Source organism: Sorex fumeus, unplaced genomic scaffold (assembly GCF_029834395.1).
Source record: "Sorex fumeus unplaced genomic scaffold, SorFum_2.1 ptg000010l, whole genome shotgun sequence".
In the NCBI taxonomy this organism is placed as follows: Eukaryota; Metazoa; Chordata; class Mammalia; order Eulipotyphla; family Soricidae; genus Sorex; species Sorex fumeus.
Genome location: NW_026606067.1, coordinates 10,514,882 through 10,532,001, shown reverse-complemented (window position 1 = coordinate 10,532,001; position 17,120 = coordinate 10,514,882). Strand labels below are relative to the sequence as shown.

The following is a 17,120-nucleotide window of genomic DNA, read 5'->3' as shown; positions in this document are numbered from 1 at the left end:
GGCCTCCTTGGGGGCCAGAGCCTTGCACACAGAGCCAACCTGGGTTCCATCCCCAGCATCCATATGGTCCCCTGAGCCCCAGAGGAGTGACTACTGAGTACTGAGCCAGGACAAAGCCTTGAGCATTGATGGATGGGGCCCCCAAAACCAAAAATAAATAAAGGAAGCCATGAATTAGGAAAGAAACTTTAGAAGCATTGGGTGGGACACACCATTCTTTATATTAAATAATACTTCCATTAATTTTACTCTAAATCACTTCAAGTAATTTTGATTGGCACCGAGTTTGAGGTTCACCAACTTTGAGGAATGCAGAGTAGGCCCTTGGGGCTTGGGAAACACCTGGTCTTCCCTGGAGGATATTATTACCCAGAAGAAGATCATAAAGAAGGGGAAAGAAAAGAACAGATGGTGGATGCCCAACCACAAATGTCTCCAGTTATTTAGGAAAAAGATCTTTTTTTACATTATTGCTGCTTTTCCTGATCCTCTTTCTTCTTCTCTTTCTGGACCTCAGGACCCCATTGCTGCCCTGCTTTTTTTAGTCTCTAAAGCAGCTATTCCTAAAAGATGTGACTAGTGCTTCTGACTACATACCTCTTACTAAGCTTAGGAGATTTTTTTAATGATCATAAATCATATATTTATTTATTTTTATTGAATCACCATGATATAGTTACAAAGCTTTCATGTTTGAGTTTCAGCCATACAATGATCAAACACCCATCCCTCCACCAGAGCTCATTTTCCACCACCAGTGTCCCCAGTATACCACCCACCACCGTTCCCAACTGTCCTTCTCCCTCTATGGCAATTTCCCCCATATTTTCTCTCTACTTTTGGGCATTATAGTTTGCAATATAGATACTGAAAGACTCATGTTTGGTCCTTTATCTACTTTCAGCCCACATTCGCTCCAGCCCCCCACATCTCCCATCACAAACAATTCCTTCAACCATCATTGACTTGGTGATCCCTTCTCTTTTCCGGCTGCCTTCTCCCCCAGCTCATGAGACAGGCTGCAAACCATGGGGCAGTATTCCTGGCCCTTATGTTTACTGTCCTTGGATGTCAGTCTCATGTTGTATTCCACAAATGAGTACAGTCATTCTGTGTCTGTTCCTCTCTTTCTGACTCATTTCACTTACCATGACACTCTCCATGACCATCCACTTATAAGTAAATTTCATGACTTCATCTTTCTTAGCAGCAGCATAGTATTCCATTGTGTAGATGTACCAAAGTTTCTTTAACTAGTCATCTGTTCTCAGGCACTCAGGTTGTTTCCAGATTCTGGCTATTGTGAACAGTGCTGCAGTGAACATACATGTGCAGATGTCATTTCTACTGTGCTTTTTTGCACTCTTGGGCTATAGTCCCAGCAGTGGTATTGCTGGGTCATATGGAAGCTCAATTTCTAAATTTTGATTGAGAAATATTTTTTAAAAAGCACATCCAGGCCTGAGGAAGAGCTCAGCACACTTTGAGGTGGTCACCGTGTGGTACCCACATAATGACTCCTGAGCACTGCTGGGGGGTAACCCCCAAATCAAAAAACATGTGTTGATTTCAAACAGCATGGATTAAGAATGTATTAACAAAACAATAATGTGCTATATCTGCCTAGCTCTGATACCACTTTGGTGTTTTGGTAGGTTTCCTGAAAGACAGAAAAATGGAGGAATCAGTACATCAGCTACAGCCGTTGAATGAGAAGCAGGTCGCCAACTCTGAAGATGGCTTCGTATGGCAAGTCACCGATATGAACCGACTGCACCGGTTCTTATGTTTCGGTTCTGAAGGTGGAACTTACTATATCAAAGAGCAGAAGCTGGGCCTCCAGAATGCCGAGGCTTTAATTCGGCTGATTGAAGATGGCAGAGGGTGTGAAGTGATCCAAGAAATCAAGTCATTTAGTCAAGACGGTAGAACCGCAAAGCAAGAGCCGATGCTCTTTGCACTGGCCATCTGCTCCCAGTGTTCTGACAGGAGCACGAAGCAGGCTGCGTTCAAAGCTGTGTCTGAAGTGTGTCGCATTCCGACACATCTTTTCACTTTCATTCAGTTTAAGAAAGATCTGAAGGAAAGCATGAAATGCGGCATGTGGGGCCGTGCCCTCCGGAAGGCCATTGCAGACTGGTACAACGAGAAGGGAGGCATGGCCCTGGCTCTGGCAGTTACGAAGTATAAACAGAGAAATGGCTGGTCTCACAAGGATTTGTTGCGATTGTCACATCTTAAGCCTTCCAGTGAAGGTAAGCGTAGCATCTTTATGGGGGAAGGAGGCTGGGGGACTGGAGACAGGGCATCCATCAAATTTGCACTTGACATAATCTGAGTTTATGTGAGTTTTCATTCTGAAAGCCCCTTTTATTCCGTTATGTTTCATGACAACTTGGAATAAAACACCAAGGATAATCCAGACCTGCGTAATCAAGAATCAAATGACAAATGTACTGTTTTAATGGTCTTAATGGTTTTAAATCCTAAATTGTCACCATGCAATCTGGGACACTCACCCACTGATTATGGGCAATCAATGCAGACAAGATTCAAGTTGTAATCAAACCATTCCTTCTCTGTAGGTGGCAGATAGCTAGGTTGCACTGCTCTAGCCCCTCACCATTTTTTTCCCTCCCTGTCTTCCTAGGCCGTATATCCCTGGAACCTAAAGGCTGCTTGAAATAGTGTTCATCTTAACAATTCAGGATGTTAATTCTCTCCAGCCAGTCAGCCAGGGCACATGGTAACTTGGGGCAGTTTTTCTATGTTTATGGAAAGTGACTTTTGAGAAGGTAGTTGCATTTGCAATAATAATTTTGACCTCTGGGCCAGAGAGATAGTACAATGGGTAGAGCGCTTGCCTTGCACACAGATGACCTGGGTTCGGTCCACAGCATCCTATATGGTTCCTCCAAGCACTGCCAGGAGTGATCCTTAAGTGCAGAGCCAGGATTACAGTGGGTAGAGTGCTTGCCTTTCACACAGCTGACCTGGATTCAATCCCCAGCATCCAGTCTGGTCTCCTAAGTACTGCCAGGAGTAATCCCTGGGTACAGAGCCAGGAGTAAACCCTGGGCATCACTGGGTGTTGCCTAAAAGCTAAAATAAAAATAATATTGTCCTTCTTAAAAGAATACTGAAAGTACTCAGGCAAGGATGATTCAGAGCATAAGCGTCCAGAAAAATCAATGTGTCCAAAATTAAACTTTTGTTTTGTTCAAAGTGAGTCTTAAAAATAGAGACAGTGGGTGCAAATTTCAGTTGTGCTCATTTCTTTGTGTCCCCTATTTAACTTAGCATTTCTGAGTTTATCGTCATCTGCTAAAATAGGAGAAAGGGAAATTATGAGGCCTAAATCAGATGTCATATAAATAGTACAGTAGTTTAGCTTTATAGTTATATAGTTAATGTACCATTGTATATTGTATATTAAAATAGTTACAGACTGGGGGAGTGAATAGAGAGACAGTACAGGGATTAAGGCTCTTTCCTTACATCTGACTGACCCTTGGTCAATTCCTGGCACCCCATTTGGTCTCCCAGCACTTCTAAGAGTGATTCCAGACCACAGAGCCAGGAGTATGGCTTGAGCACTGCTGGCTGTGGGGGGAAAAAATGGACAAAAAGAAAAAATAGTTACTGCCCAAGAAATAGGTCAAAGACTAGACACAGGCTTGCAAACAGGAAGGTTGGGTTTGATCCCCAATACCCCATGGCCCCCCAAGGCCCCTAGAGATACACGCCACATATACACACATTATGCACGCATGTGCACACACACACACACACTCATACACACACCAGCCTAGGTACCACCAGTGTGTCTCAAATAACAAAACAATGATTAAATTTAAAAAAACAGTTTCTACACTGGTGAAGGGATAGGTATTGGAACATTTTATGACTGAAACCCAGTCATGGAGAACTTTATAACTTTATTTCACGATGATTTAATAAAAATTTAACAATTTTTAAACAGTTTCTACATATAGTTCCTGAATTACAATAGAAATGCAGTGTTCCCTTTCACATAGTCTATATAATGTTATCTTCATATACAGAATCTTTTCAGTAATTCTTCAGTTATCATGCATTTATTATAATAGTCTCAAATGAAATTTAAGCAACGAATTATCAATATTACATGCACAAGTGTTTTTGTTTTTAGAAGTTACAGAAGTTAATTTAGAAGTTTTAGAAGTTAATTTTAAAATAGTGGAGGCTGAAGCCCTCAAGATGGCACAGCAGGAGAGGCTCTTGCCTTGCTTAGGGCTGACCGGGTTCAGTTCTCGGCACTCACATTATTCCCCCAATCTGCCAGGAGTGTTTCCTGACATGAAATAATGGAGGCTGAGTGGGAATGTAGCTCAACAATGGACTGCATACTTTGCCTGTATGATGCTTGATTCAGTCTGAATATAGAAAAATATAATGCACAAAGTTAGACTCCTGCCCTTCAAAAGAACTCAGTGTATATGATGATAATCCTTATTTTTACTAAATATTTTTTCATTTGCACATTCATTTAAAATTACCTTATAGCTTCTTTTTTAGGTCAGTAGAAGTAGTTCCATGTATGCTGCACAGGAATATACTATAATTGCTTTAGCCTATCTTAAGTAGCTTCTAGTTTTTTATTAAACTATTAAAAATGCATAATGGACAATCTTGCATAAATATTTCTATAAATAGTTGAATTTACAAGGAATATAGGAAAGTGAGCAATTTCCCCATCATCGAACAGTGGTAGCTACCATGTTTTTCAATTTTTGCCAGTCTGAGAGAGGAAATGTTCTACTTTGTTATTTGAATTTGCATTCTTGTACAGAGAGCTTCCTCTTCCTATACTCGCACCTCTGTTTTATGTTGGTCATGTTGTGTCTTTGCCATTTTAGCCATTGAATTAATATTCTTTTTAATGTTGATTATTTACCTGTTTTTCTTTACCATTTATGGTTTAATTTTTTTTACACGTGAATCTTTGATTCTGCATAAGATACAAATGAAAGGATCCAGCTTTATCTATTGAAATGCTGGTAGAGGTTGGACAGATAACTAGTCCAAGAGGGAAATTTTACCAATTTCAATTGGGCACATTAGCTTCTGGGTTACACAAAGAATTATACGGTGTTTTGGTTACTTGATCTATAAAATGTGGAATTAGGAGCAATAGTACAGCAGGTAGGGTACTTGCCTTGCACATGGCCAACCCAGTTTCAATCCCCAACACCCCATGTAGCTCCATGAGCCCTGCAGGAGTGATCCCTGAGAGCAGAGCCAGGAGTAAGCCCTGAGCAACCCTGAGTGTGGCCCAAAAGAACATAAAACAAGTTCCACCACCTCCACTCCCCACCCCCGCCCCACCAAAAGAAAAGTGGAATTAGTAACTGTTCCTCAAACTTAACTCCTTAAGGTTTAGAGGGGAAAACTCATACATGAAACCTTATAATAGCAGTATCATATTTAAACTTAAATAATTCCTTGGCTTTTCAAAGTATAAGTAATTTGGAAACAATCATTTCTTACCTACTTCTGAATAAGAAATATGTTAATAACACAAAATTTATATTTATTTATTTTGGTTTTTGGCCCATACCTGGCAGTACTCAGGAATCTCTCCTGGCTCTGCTCTGGAATCACTCCTGGCTGTGAGCTGGGGGGAGGACCATATGGGATGCCACGGATTGAACCTAGGTCAGCTGTATGCAAGGTAAATGCCCTACCCGCTTTCCTATCACTCAATATTTATATATATTTAATGCAGAAAAACAAGCCGCCAAAGTGTGATTTAATTGAGTATTCAGTGTGCACCTGCTCTGTGACCAGCACAGTTCTAGAACTTGGATAAGATCAAAGGAATAATATGTTGCCCTTAAGGGAGTTTTCTTTTAATTGGAAAGACAAAATAGAAGACATGAAATATTCAGTCATTAGGACAATGTAAGACTGAGAGCAAGAGTCAGAATATAAACAAAGTTCTACCATTTAGTGTCAACTTTGGATCCAGTGATTTAAATTAAGAGTTCAGAAGTGGTACCTAGCTCCTGTCTGGTCAGTAACCCCTATCTGGCCTGCACACTGTACTAGGGGGAAGAGGGCTAGGAACATACTATACATCCTGGAGTAGTCGGCCCTGAGCACCACAGTGTGTAAATCACAAAGAAAAAAAATGCTTGCCAGCATTCAAAAATCAGAATGTAACACAGAAAAATTCATATTCTGGCTTCTCCTGAGTGTGAGTTTGGGGACAGCATTAAGCCAATGCTTTGTTAATCCACTTGTCATGGAAGTCACACCACTCTAGTTGCCAGTCTTCACCGTTCTCCACCATGGCTGGGTAGGTTTATTCTTCCCAGTCTTTCCCAGTTGGCCTTTGAATTAGATGGTTCACTCTTACCCCCTTATAGAGGGGTGGCAAGGCCCTGAATATCACAGCCATGTGTTGACAGGGTGCAAGCTGCAGCCCTTCCATCTTTATCCCTCCATGGAGAACTTTCTCCCTGCCAACAAAAAGTGTTGAAGAAATGCTTTTTCTTTTCTGTCTGGCCTCTAATACTCTCTCAACTATACAAGATAAAGTTCTCGTGGCCAGAGCTCGTGTGGTAGCTAGAGTGCATGCCTTCCACACCCTAGCCCCGTTGGGGGTGGCCTTAGTCACTCCAGAGCAATGCCAGAAATGGCCTCAGCATTGCAGACTCAGAGGCTTTCCTCTGTTACATTCCAACCTACCGGTCCACATTTGTGCTCTGCTTCTAAACGCATTTTTATTCAACGGTTGAAAGGAACACCTTGATGTGAGATTAATTAAGATAGTTCTGTACTCTGGAGAGTTTTAAGGTTGTCAGCGTGTGGTCATAGGAGTCAAAGAGTGAAGCCACTGTTAATCACAGTTTCTAACCCTGGTGTTTCTCACACAGTAAAGCTCCATAAGAATTGCCTTGATATTGGGGTTGGAGAGATAGGAGAGCGGGGACATTTGCCTTGTGCACTGGCAAGAAACAGTATCTGGGGTTGCCTATTGCAAATGTGAATTCACAATGGGTAATACTTCTTAATCTTTTTATTTTTAATTTTATTAAAGGACTTGCTATCGTGACCAAATACATCACAAAGGGCTGGAAAGAGGTCCATGAATTGTATAAAGAAAAAGCACTTTCACTGGAGACTGAAAAACTGTTAAAGTATTTGGAGGCTGTAGAGAAAGTGAAGCGGACGAAAGATGAACTGGAAGTCATTCATCTAATAGAAGAGCACAGGCTAGTAAGGGAACATCTGCTCACAAATCACTTAAAGTCGAAAGAGGTAAGTACAGTAGAAAATGCACTCTTGAAATTAGTATATATATATATATATAAAGGATGCCTAACAATATGGTGTGGAGTAGTTGGCGCTCACTGTGTTCTACTCTAGAAAATGCTGGTTAATTTGCCCTCCTAGTTAAATAGAATGTTTATATGCCACTTTTTATAAAATATACTTAAATTTCTTTCTGTTGTAAAGATGAAATTAATTTGATAAGTCTTTGATCAGTGCATAAATTTTAATATAGAAAGTGTTTTTGACTACAAATTAATGTGTTAGTAATATATTGTTTATGTTATTGCTTGAGCTGTGTTACACTGGTTCCTTTCCAGTTAATTCCTTGTATTTCTTTTTTATTTATAGTTTCCATTACATTTTTTACAGTTGTACCTATTTATTTAATAGGTGTGGAAGGCTTTGCTACAAGAAATGCCTTTGACTGCTCTACTAAGAAATCTGGGAAAGATGACTGCCAATTCGGTGCTTGAGTCAGGAAATTCAGAAGTAGCTTTAGTATGTGAAAAACTGTGTAATGACAAACTGTTAAAAAGGGTGAGCATTGCCTTTGTTAATTCCCACTACCTGAGAAATTTTGGTTCCTTAATTTCAGAAGTCTTTAGTACATTTAATATGTCAGACATATCAGATTGCATTTTGTTTTATTTAGGGGTGGAAATGTAGTTTACGCACCCTAGACATGCTTAGGGAGCCACATGGTACTAAGAGTTAAACTTGGAACTTTATATTTTCAAGACCATGCTCTAGCTGTTGAGCTATGTCGTAGCTCCATGTTTGATTGTTAAATCTAAGATTAGTGTTCTCATTTTTCTGTTTTATGAAACACATTTTTTGCTATACTAATAAATCTAATGCAGAGATGCAGTTAGCTGTTTTTATTTGAATTTTATAATCATGTTCTGCTTTTCTCTTGCTTCTAGGCTCGCATACATCCATTCCATGTCTTGATCGCCTTGGAAACTTACAGAACAGGTCATGGGCTCCGGGGAAAACTCAAGTGGCGCCCTGATGAAGAAATTCTGAAAGCACTGGATACTGCTTTTTATAAAACATTTAAGGTAATGGTTGAATTTTTGTTTTAAAACAAATGATCCATGGCCGGAGTGATATTAACAGTAGGTAGGGTGTTTTCCTTGCACAGGGCCGACCAGATTCCTACATCCCTGGCACCCCATATGATGCGTCGAGCCAGCCATGAGTGCCGAGCCAGAAAGTCAGCCCTGAGCATTTTGGGGTGGGGCCCAAAACCACAAAATAAAGCAAACAAAAAAAAATGACCCAAGTAGGACTTCCTGTCTTTGGTTAAAATTCATCCTGAAGAGACTAGTAATTAAAACTTTTTTTGATGAGACACTCATTTCACTTGAATTCATTACAAAATTAAAAAAATCACAAATCATCCTGTTATTTGTCAATTGCCTCGAGCAGGCCACAGTAACGTCTCCTTCATCCTAGCCCTGAGATTATATTCAAGGCTCTTTAGGAGAATGAGACCCATCATTGTTACTGCTATTTGGCATATTGGGTACGACACAGGGAGTTTGCCAGACTCTGCTGTGTGGGCAGGCTACATTCGGTAGCCTGCCAGTTTGTCCAAAGTAGGAATGAGATAATAAGATGTCATAATAGGATGTCGCGCGGCCGTGAATGCTGGTTCCGGGAGCTGGTTTTTATAGTCTCTGAGTTTAGGCCGTTGATGGGATTACACGGCGCCAGGGGGCCAGTTGGTGGGTGTGACCCCCGCCTACTGGAATTTGGAGGATCTGGGTGGAGGATGCTCGGCCCTAATCCGAGTAGGCTTGGAGATCTCGGCCCTGGAACCCATGTGACTTTGTCCCTCTGCCAGTACCTTCATGTGTGCGGAGAGTGGTCTCAGCATGGTGGTGGCTGGTCCTGGAGGTCTTTGGCTGCTGGAGGCCTGGTCGGGGCGGGGAGGAAAGCTCAACCCGCTCCCCTCCAAGGGGCCCCAGCGGCGGGGACAGTCAGGCACGGGGGCAGGAGACTGCACTGTTCTTCTTCCGGGAGCTGGTTTTTATAGTCTCTGAGTCTTGGCCATTGATGGGATTACACGGCGCCAGGGGGCCAGTTGGTGGGTGTGACCCCTGCCTACTGGAATTTGGAGTATCTGGGTGGAGGATGCTCGGCCCAAATCCGAGTAGGCTTGGAGATCTCGGCCCCGGAACCCACATGACTTTGTCCCTCTGCCAGTACCTTCATGTGTGCGGAGAGTGGTCTCATTGCATTCATTACATTACACTGAATTATATACAGTGATATAAATTAGCACTTCAGGTTTCTCAATAAAATCTTTCTTCCTATCTTCAGACAACAACCAGTTCTCCTAAGATCTTTATTTATTTATTTTTTTTAATTACCATGATCACCATGAGATAGCCCACTACAAATCTGTTCGTGATTGGGTTTCAGTCATACAGTATTCCAACACCCATCCCTTCTAGTATAATTTCCCAGCACCAATGTCATCAGTTTCCCCTCCCACCCCTCCAAGCCACCCCCCACCCCCCAATCCCACCCCCACCCCGCCTCTATGGCAGGCACCTCTCTTCTCTTTCTCTCATTCTAGACATTGTGGTTTGTAATACAGGTGCTGAAAGGTTATCATGTATATCCCTTTACCTACTTTCAACATTCAGTTCTTGTCCAGAGTGATCATTTCCACCTAATGGTGCCATAATGGACCCTCCTCTATCTTAACTGCCCTCCTCCACCCACACCCTTGTGATAATTTCCGACCATTAACCAGTCCTCCTGACCTGTTTTCCCCGGCCTTGATATTAGTTTCATATTGGGTTTTTTTGTTTTTTTTTTTAATCCCACAAATATTGCAGTCATTCTCTATCTTCTCTTTTTTTTGGACTCATTTCTCTCAGCATGAGACTCTCCAGGTCCATCCATTTATAGGCAAATTTCATGACTATTTTTCTAAAAGTGTAGTATTCCTTTGTGTAGATGTATAGATGTACCATAGTTTCTTTATCCACTCATCTCTTAGACACTCGGGTTGTTTTCAGATTCTGGCTATTGTGAATAGTACTGCAGTGAACATAGAAGTGCAGAGGGTGTCTCTGCTGTGTTTTTGGATCCCATGGTATATTTGTAGAAGCAGTATTGCTGGGTTAAATGGGAGCTCAATTTCTGGGTTAAATGGGAGCTCAACATTGAGGAATGTTCATATTGTTTTCCAAAAAGGCCAGACCAGCCGGCATTCCTACCAGCAATGAATGAGGGTCCCTTTCTCCCCGCATCTGCACTTGTGATTCATGTTTATTTGGACGTGTGCCAGTCTCTGTGGTGTGAAATGATACCACATTGTTTTGATTTTCATCTCCCGCATGATTAGTAATGTAGAACATTATTTCATTTGCCTGTTGGCCATTTGTATTTCTTCGAGGAAGTTTCTGTTCATTTCTTCTCCCCACTTTTGATGGAAAGATTGTTACATTTTTTTCCCCCTATGGAGTTCTCTGACTTAATCTTATACCCTCTTTTTTCTGCTTATTGGTTGTAGAGCTTATTTGTCTCGATAAATTTTTTTTAAGAAATTATTTTTTTAGGAATGGAAATTCTAGACCACAGCATAAATTAAATATTTGGTTTTAAAAGTTTGTTGGTAGTTAGTGGAAAATTAGCAGTCAAATTCAGCATCAGTTGAAAAGATTATACAAGTGAGATTTATCTGATCAAAATGGATGGCTGGATCAGCATGCAGACATCAATCAGTGTGATACCTCACATTAACAGAATGAAGGAACAAAACTGCCAGTGTATCAATGGTTGCAGACAAAATTTAACACCTTTCCATGAATAAATTCCATGTACTTAAAGTAGAAATAGAAATGAAACTCCTGAACATGAGAAAGAAATATATTCCTTGCAGCTTTACCCAGCCATCTGTTGATGAACCTTTAGTAAATTTTCAAGCATTTTAAATACTTGTCAGTGAGTTGGAAATGCTGGAATAAGAAGTCCCTGTATCTTAGAGAGATTTGTGTTTGTTTGGGGGCCATCCCCTGCTCAGTGCTTGGGGTCACAGCCGGACTGCATGCCAAGGACCAAACATAGGCTTTCTACATGGTAAGCATCACTCGAGCCCTTTGGGCCATCTCCTTCCAATTAGAATTTTTAAGTGAGTGAGAAGTAAATATGAACTGTTATGAATCTGATCTACTTCTTTATTTTGATTATTTCATTTGTTTTTCTTTTCTCCTCTTCAGACTGTTGAGCCCACTGGGAAGCGTTTCTTGCTGGCTGTTGACGTCAGTGCTTCTATGAACCAAAGAGTTTTGGGTAGCATCCTCAACGCCAGTACAGTTGCTGCAGCAATGTGCATGGTGAGAGCACATCAGCCAGTTTAGAACTGTTGCCGCTAAAAGAATTTGTTTTCCCTACAGAGCAAACTGTAAAGATGGAGCTAATCCAGCCGTATGCTTACTATGCATTCATTTCATCTTTATTGTTTTATTTCATCTTTATTGTTTCTTTTTGTTTTTGTTAGCTTCAGTTAAACACTGTGGTTTACAAAGTTGTTCACAGTATAGTTGTTCAGGGCATTTCAGTGTTCCAGCACCACTGTAACCTTTCCCTCATCATTGTCCCCAATTTCTCATCTACCTCCCAAGCCTGCCTCCCTAGCAGGCACAAAATAATTAATTTCGTCTTTGTGTTTCTGCTTACCATATTTTCGTTATGTTTATTTTATACCTGAGACTTAACTATAAATTTTTATTTTCTATATATATTTATTCACCTGCACGGCAAAGCCTGGCAGTCCTGAGAGCTACCTATGACATATTCAATATGCCAAACACAGTAACAAGTCTCAAAATGTAGACGTTACTGGGCCTGCTCAAGCAAATTGATGAACAACGGGAGGACATGAAAAACATGAAAGAATATATATGTATATACTTAGATATATATAAAATATATATTTTTATTTATATATAAAAATAATATATAAGCATATACAAATATATGAATATATAATATATAAACATACTACATAAAAATACATGAAAAGCTGTAAAATTGCAGCTATATTAAAAAAGCGTGCCTTGGAGCCAGAGCTATAGTACAGAGGGAAGGGCTGTTACCTTGCCCGTGGCCAACCTGGTTTCTATCCCTGGCATCTTACAAGGTCCCCCGAATACCGCCAGGAGTTAATTTCTGAGAGCAGAGCCACGAGTAACCCTGAGCATAGCCGGGTGTGACACCCCCCCCCAAAAAAAAGCATGCCTTGGGCCAAGAAAAATAGTCCTATAGTTAGGTAGCTAACCAGATTCAATCCCCAGCATCCCATTGTAGTTTCCCAAGCCCACCAGGAGCGATTCCTGAGTGCAAAACCAGGATTGAGGCCTGAGCACAGCTCAGTATAGTCCAAAAATAATTAAAAATAAAAATTTTTTAAAGCATGCCTAAAGAATGGGCTGGAGTGATAGAACAGCGGTTAGGGTGTTTGCCTTGCACATAGCCAATCCGGGTTTGATTCCTCCGCCCCCTTGGAGAGCCTGGCAAGCTACCGAGAATATCTCACCCTCATAGCAAAGCCTGGAAAGCTACCCATGACGTGTTTGATATGCCAAAAACAGTAACAACGAGTCTCATAATTTGTTGTGAGACGTTACTGGTGCCCACTCGAGCAAATTGATGAACAACGGGAGGACAGTGCTACAGTACCTAAAGAATAGTCACAATAAAATGTATTTTTACAACAAAAGATCAAATATTAATAGTATCTGAGGAAAAATATAATGCTTACAGTTTATTCAGATAGTAGAGAAGTTAATAGATCAGGGAACTTTGATTCTGGAGACTTGCAGCTTCTCAGTGAATAGCAAATAAATGAAATAAGAAGCAAATTGTTAGCTTCTCATATGTGACTTTATTCCTTATTCACTAAAATGAGAACATATCTATGTGTAAATAGTCCCCACTTGCTCATAGGTCACAGGTGTGTGTGTTAGGAGACAGTTTATTTTCTGTTATACACACCAGTATGCATATTTTAGACACCTGCTGGAATATATTCTGACACTAAATCTGGGACTAATCTAGTCTTTTTGCTTCCTTGTTAAATCCAGTTTCTTTGTAACCATTTATACAAGTATTTTAAAGATCACTCTAGTGTGATAGTATAGTTTGAAAACACATGAATAACATTTAGGGGGAAAAATTTTTTAAGACCATGTCTTACAGGGTTCGAGAATTTGTTATTTCCTACAAATCTGCTGACAGTTACTACCCTTGAATTTTCCAGGTTGTCACACGAACAGAAAGAGATTCGTATGTGGTTGCTTTTTCAGATGAAATGGTACCTTGCCCGGTGACTGTAGATATGACTTTACAACAGGTTTTAATGACAATGAATCAGGTAAGAAACTATCATTCTGTATCTTAACATATATCAAGCAATAATTTTCTATTGATGTGCATGACAATTTGTGAGAAAAAGGATTTCGTCTTCACTTCCTCAGAAGCATGGTGAAAAATATACAACTCTTGGGAAAGCCTAATGTTTGGCTTTCGAAGTAATCATGTTAAAAAAGTAAGTTTTTCTGACATCTTGGTACGGAAACTAGACACTCCCTTTTATTCTCTCTGTTTCCTGAGTTAGATCCCCGCAGGTGGAACCGATTGCTCTCTTCCCATGCTCTGGGCCCAGAAGACAAATACGGCTGCCGATGTCTTCATTGTATTCACAGATAATGAGACTTATGCTGGGAAGGTACATCCTGCTGTCGCTCTGAAGGAATATCGCAAGGTAAAACAAGTCCTGAGAGCCCTTTTCCCCCCAAATAAAACTCAATTCTCAAAGCCACTTTGTTTTAAAAAATGTTGCTGAACCTAATTCTGACCTGGTATAGGGATAAACTATATTCTGAATGCAAAAGTATTGGAAATAAGAACTGTCATAATTGCCTTCCTTAATATATTCATTTCAACTGTTTCAGTTCTGTGTATAACCAAGAATAGCCTTTGAATGCAATATTTCTGTAAGAATCAAAATATCTTGTAAGCACTTTGAATCGTCTCTTGAGACCTGTGATAGAATTCTAAGTGTTCCAATTTTGGAAGTTATTTGCTTTTATTTCATATGTATTCTTATCTTTTCCTACAGAAAATGGATATTCCAGCTAAATTGATTGTTTGTGGAATGACATCAAATGGCTTTACCATTGCAGACCCTGATGATAGAGGCATGCTGGATATGTGTGGCTTCGATATTGGAGCTCTGGATGTAATTCGAAATTTCACATTAGATTTGATTTAGTCATAAGCACCAACATGATCTGAGAGGTCCATTGCCATCAGTGATCTCGAGAAAAATATGCAGCTACTTCCCAATCTTAATCCAATGAAAAACTGATATGATGGTATAGTATACTTATCTATAACAGGAGGCTTAACTTTTACCAAAAATGGCAGGGAGAGGGAAGAAGGAAAACTAAGATAAGCCCAAAGCTCTTTCTGCTAAATAAGCTCTTGGGAAATAGCTTCCAAAGGCACTGTCTCACAGAGAACTTCTTAGTAAGACACTGTAAAGCCCAATTTTTTTTCTGTGGTGAATAATTGCATTTGTATGTAAAAGAAGTGAGAGCCAAAAGTGTAAGTAGTTCTTATCATGTCACTTATTTTAGGAGGGCTTGAAAGCTCTCTTCAGTATTGGCATCAGGAAAGGACAACTTTGATAATATCCAAAACTCTGAAATGCACTGGACCATGTAACTGTGATGGAATATGAAATTCATCTGTAAACTTTTATACTGAGGGGGGTTAAAAAAAAAACACTAAATTATGAATGCGTTTTGAAAATTCCTTTAAGACTTTTCTAAGAGCTCATAAATAATTGCTTTCCCATTCAACAACAAAAAAAAGATTTTGTTTTTGACATTTCTATTTATGCTTGTAGAATAATCACCATTAATCAGAATAATTACCATTAATGAGAAATTTTAATGGACACCCTCAGAGGAGACACTAAAGTTTATGGCAGCAGAGGAAGTCTACTTGGTGTGCTTCTTTGTATCTTTTAATGTATTTCACTGATGTGAGGGGTGTGACTTAACAATTTCCTTTAAATTTTAACAATACAAATACTTTCAGTCACTTCCTCCCACCCATTCTTAAAATAAAAACAGCATCATATTTCAAGTACTGGATCCCCTACGCATAATCTGGAAGTATGACCATTGAAATCTCCACCTTAACCAGATTAGCCTTTCCTTTCATTAAATATTGTTCTAATTTTAACTATTTTTTAGCTGGTTGTAAATGTATTTTAGGTATTTTCTAATTGTAAACATGTCAATGACCTTCTATCCCTTTGTTCATTATTCATTTTATGGCAAAACCTTTTCATTAAAAAAATAAATAAAGCTAGCTAGGTCTTTCAGATTTGAAAGACAGTTTTTGAATAGCATTCTGACCTAACCATCTGTAAGAAACTTTTTCTATTTTGTGTATATATTAAACATCCTTTTCATTTCACTAAAGTGCATTATTTTCTTGAGCAAATACATCCCTTCTTTGTGGGGAGGTTTAATTGTTAAAATGCCACGATCTTTGCTCATAAGTATATCAGGTTTGTGTAAGATAACTTATATGGCTTCCATTTTTACATTCTGTTCTTGAAGTATTAAGGTTTTATTAGGTATTTAAAAAGCCCATATTCCTGAAACATGAAGTCAGACTTGTAAATTACAACTTTCACATGATGCCAAGGATTAGGGATTTTGTGTTTTGGTGGGAAAGGAGGGCATTGCTAGTGCTAAATTCATGTAGATGTTGTATTGTTTCATGGGAAATTTGAGATTTATAAGAAAATGGTAAGAAAATGTTCCTTTTGAACTTACTTGACATTAAAACTAGTTCTGATATTCTTTCATGGCAGTTGGTAGCATTGCTTCTGATGTCATCAGTTTTAACACTTGAAACTTTGGATTTAGCTATATTCAGTTATATATTCAGATTGAATATATATTTCAGACTGAATATGTTACTGAATAGAAGTAAAAAGAACCTAATCAGATTATGTAATATGAGGCTGGAGAAATAAAACAGAGGGTTGGGTGCTTGCCTTGCATCCAACCAACCTGGGTTGTATCCTCAGCATCCCAGATATCCCAGAGCATTATCAGGAGGACTGTATGAGTCCCTGAGTACAGAGCCAGGAGTAGCTCCTGAGCATTGCAGTGTAAAGCTCAACAAACGGAACAACAGGGAAAAAATAGTCATGTAGTATCTCTTTAATTACTTTTAATAAACCCAAGATCGGGGCTGGAGCAATAGCACAGCAGGTAGGGCGTTTGCCTTGCATGCAGCCAACATCCCATATGGTCCCCTGACTACCGCCAGGGGTAATTCCTGAGTGCAGGGCCAGGAGTAACCCCTGTGCATTACCAAGTGTCACCCAAGAAGCAAAAAAAAAAAAATATATATATATATATCTTTTTAAATTAAAAGTTACAGTCTATGATCAGAAATTTGATTCAGTGATTTAGATGTATGAGTCCCTGGATTGGATCCCTGGAACTGCAAGAAAAAACTTTTTTAATTTTTGTATTCTCCATAGAATTGTTAGGAGGAGTGTAGTATGAAAGTTTATTTCCAACCATTAAGTAATGCCTATATTATATGCTCAGATTTATCCACACGCTTAAATTAAATCCACCAGAGAAATCACATTAGATGTGACCCTTTTTGAACTATTTAGATAAGTAGCTTAAATGAATTAGAATTTAGGAAATAAACACCAAGAGCAGAAGGTAATTATTATC

At 39.5% G+C, this 17,120-nt stretch overlaps 1 protein-coding gene across 1 annotated transcript; it reads left to right on the top strand.

Moving 5' to 3' along the window:
* The first annotated feature begins 1,655 nt into the window (after positions 1-1,655).
* Positions 1,656-15,836, top strand: RO60 (Ro60, Y RNA binding protein). The gene is made up of 8 exons (XM_056110605.1): positions 1,656-2,255; positions 7,085-7,305; positions 7,711-7,857; positions 8,244-8,381; positions 11,559-11,675; positions 13,601-13,714; positions 13,958-14,104; positions 14,462-15,836. Exons 1-8 carry the CDS (start codon positions 1,676-1,678, stop codon positions 14,612-14,614), a joined length of 1,617 nt encoding a protein of 538 aa, XP_055966580.1. The 5' UTR covers positions 1,656-1,675; the 3' UTR covers positions 14,615-15,836.
* Positions 15,837-17,120: the final 1,284 nt, after the last annotated feature.

Coding starts and splice junctions, on each gene's coding strand:
- RO60 (XM_056110605.1), top strand. CDS start 1,676: ATGGAGGAATCAGTACATCAGCTACAGCCGTTGAATGAGAAGCAGGTC. Junction 2,256..7,084: donor TCTTAAGCCTTCCAGTGAAG/GTAAGCGTAGCA, acceptor ATTTTATTAAAG/GACTTGCTATCGTGACCAAA. Junction 11,676..13,600: donor TTGCTGCAGCAATGTGCATG/GTGAGAGCACAT, acceptor TGAATTTTCCAG/GTTGTCACACGAACAGAAAG.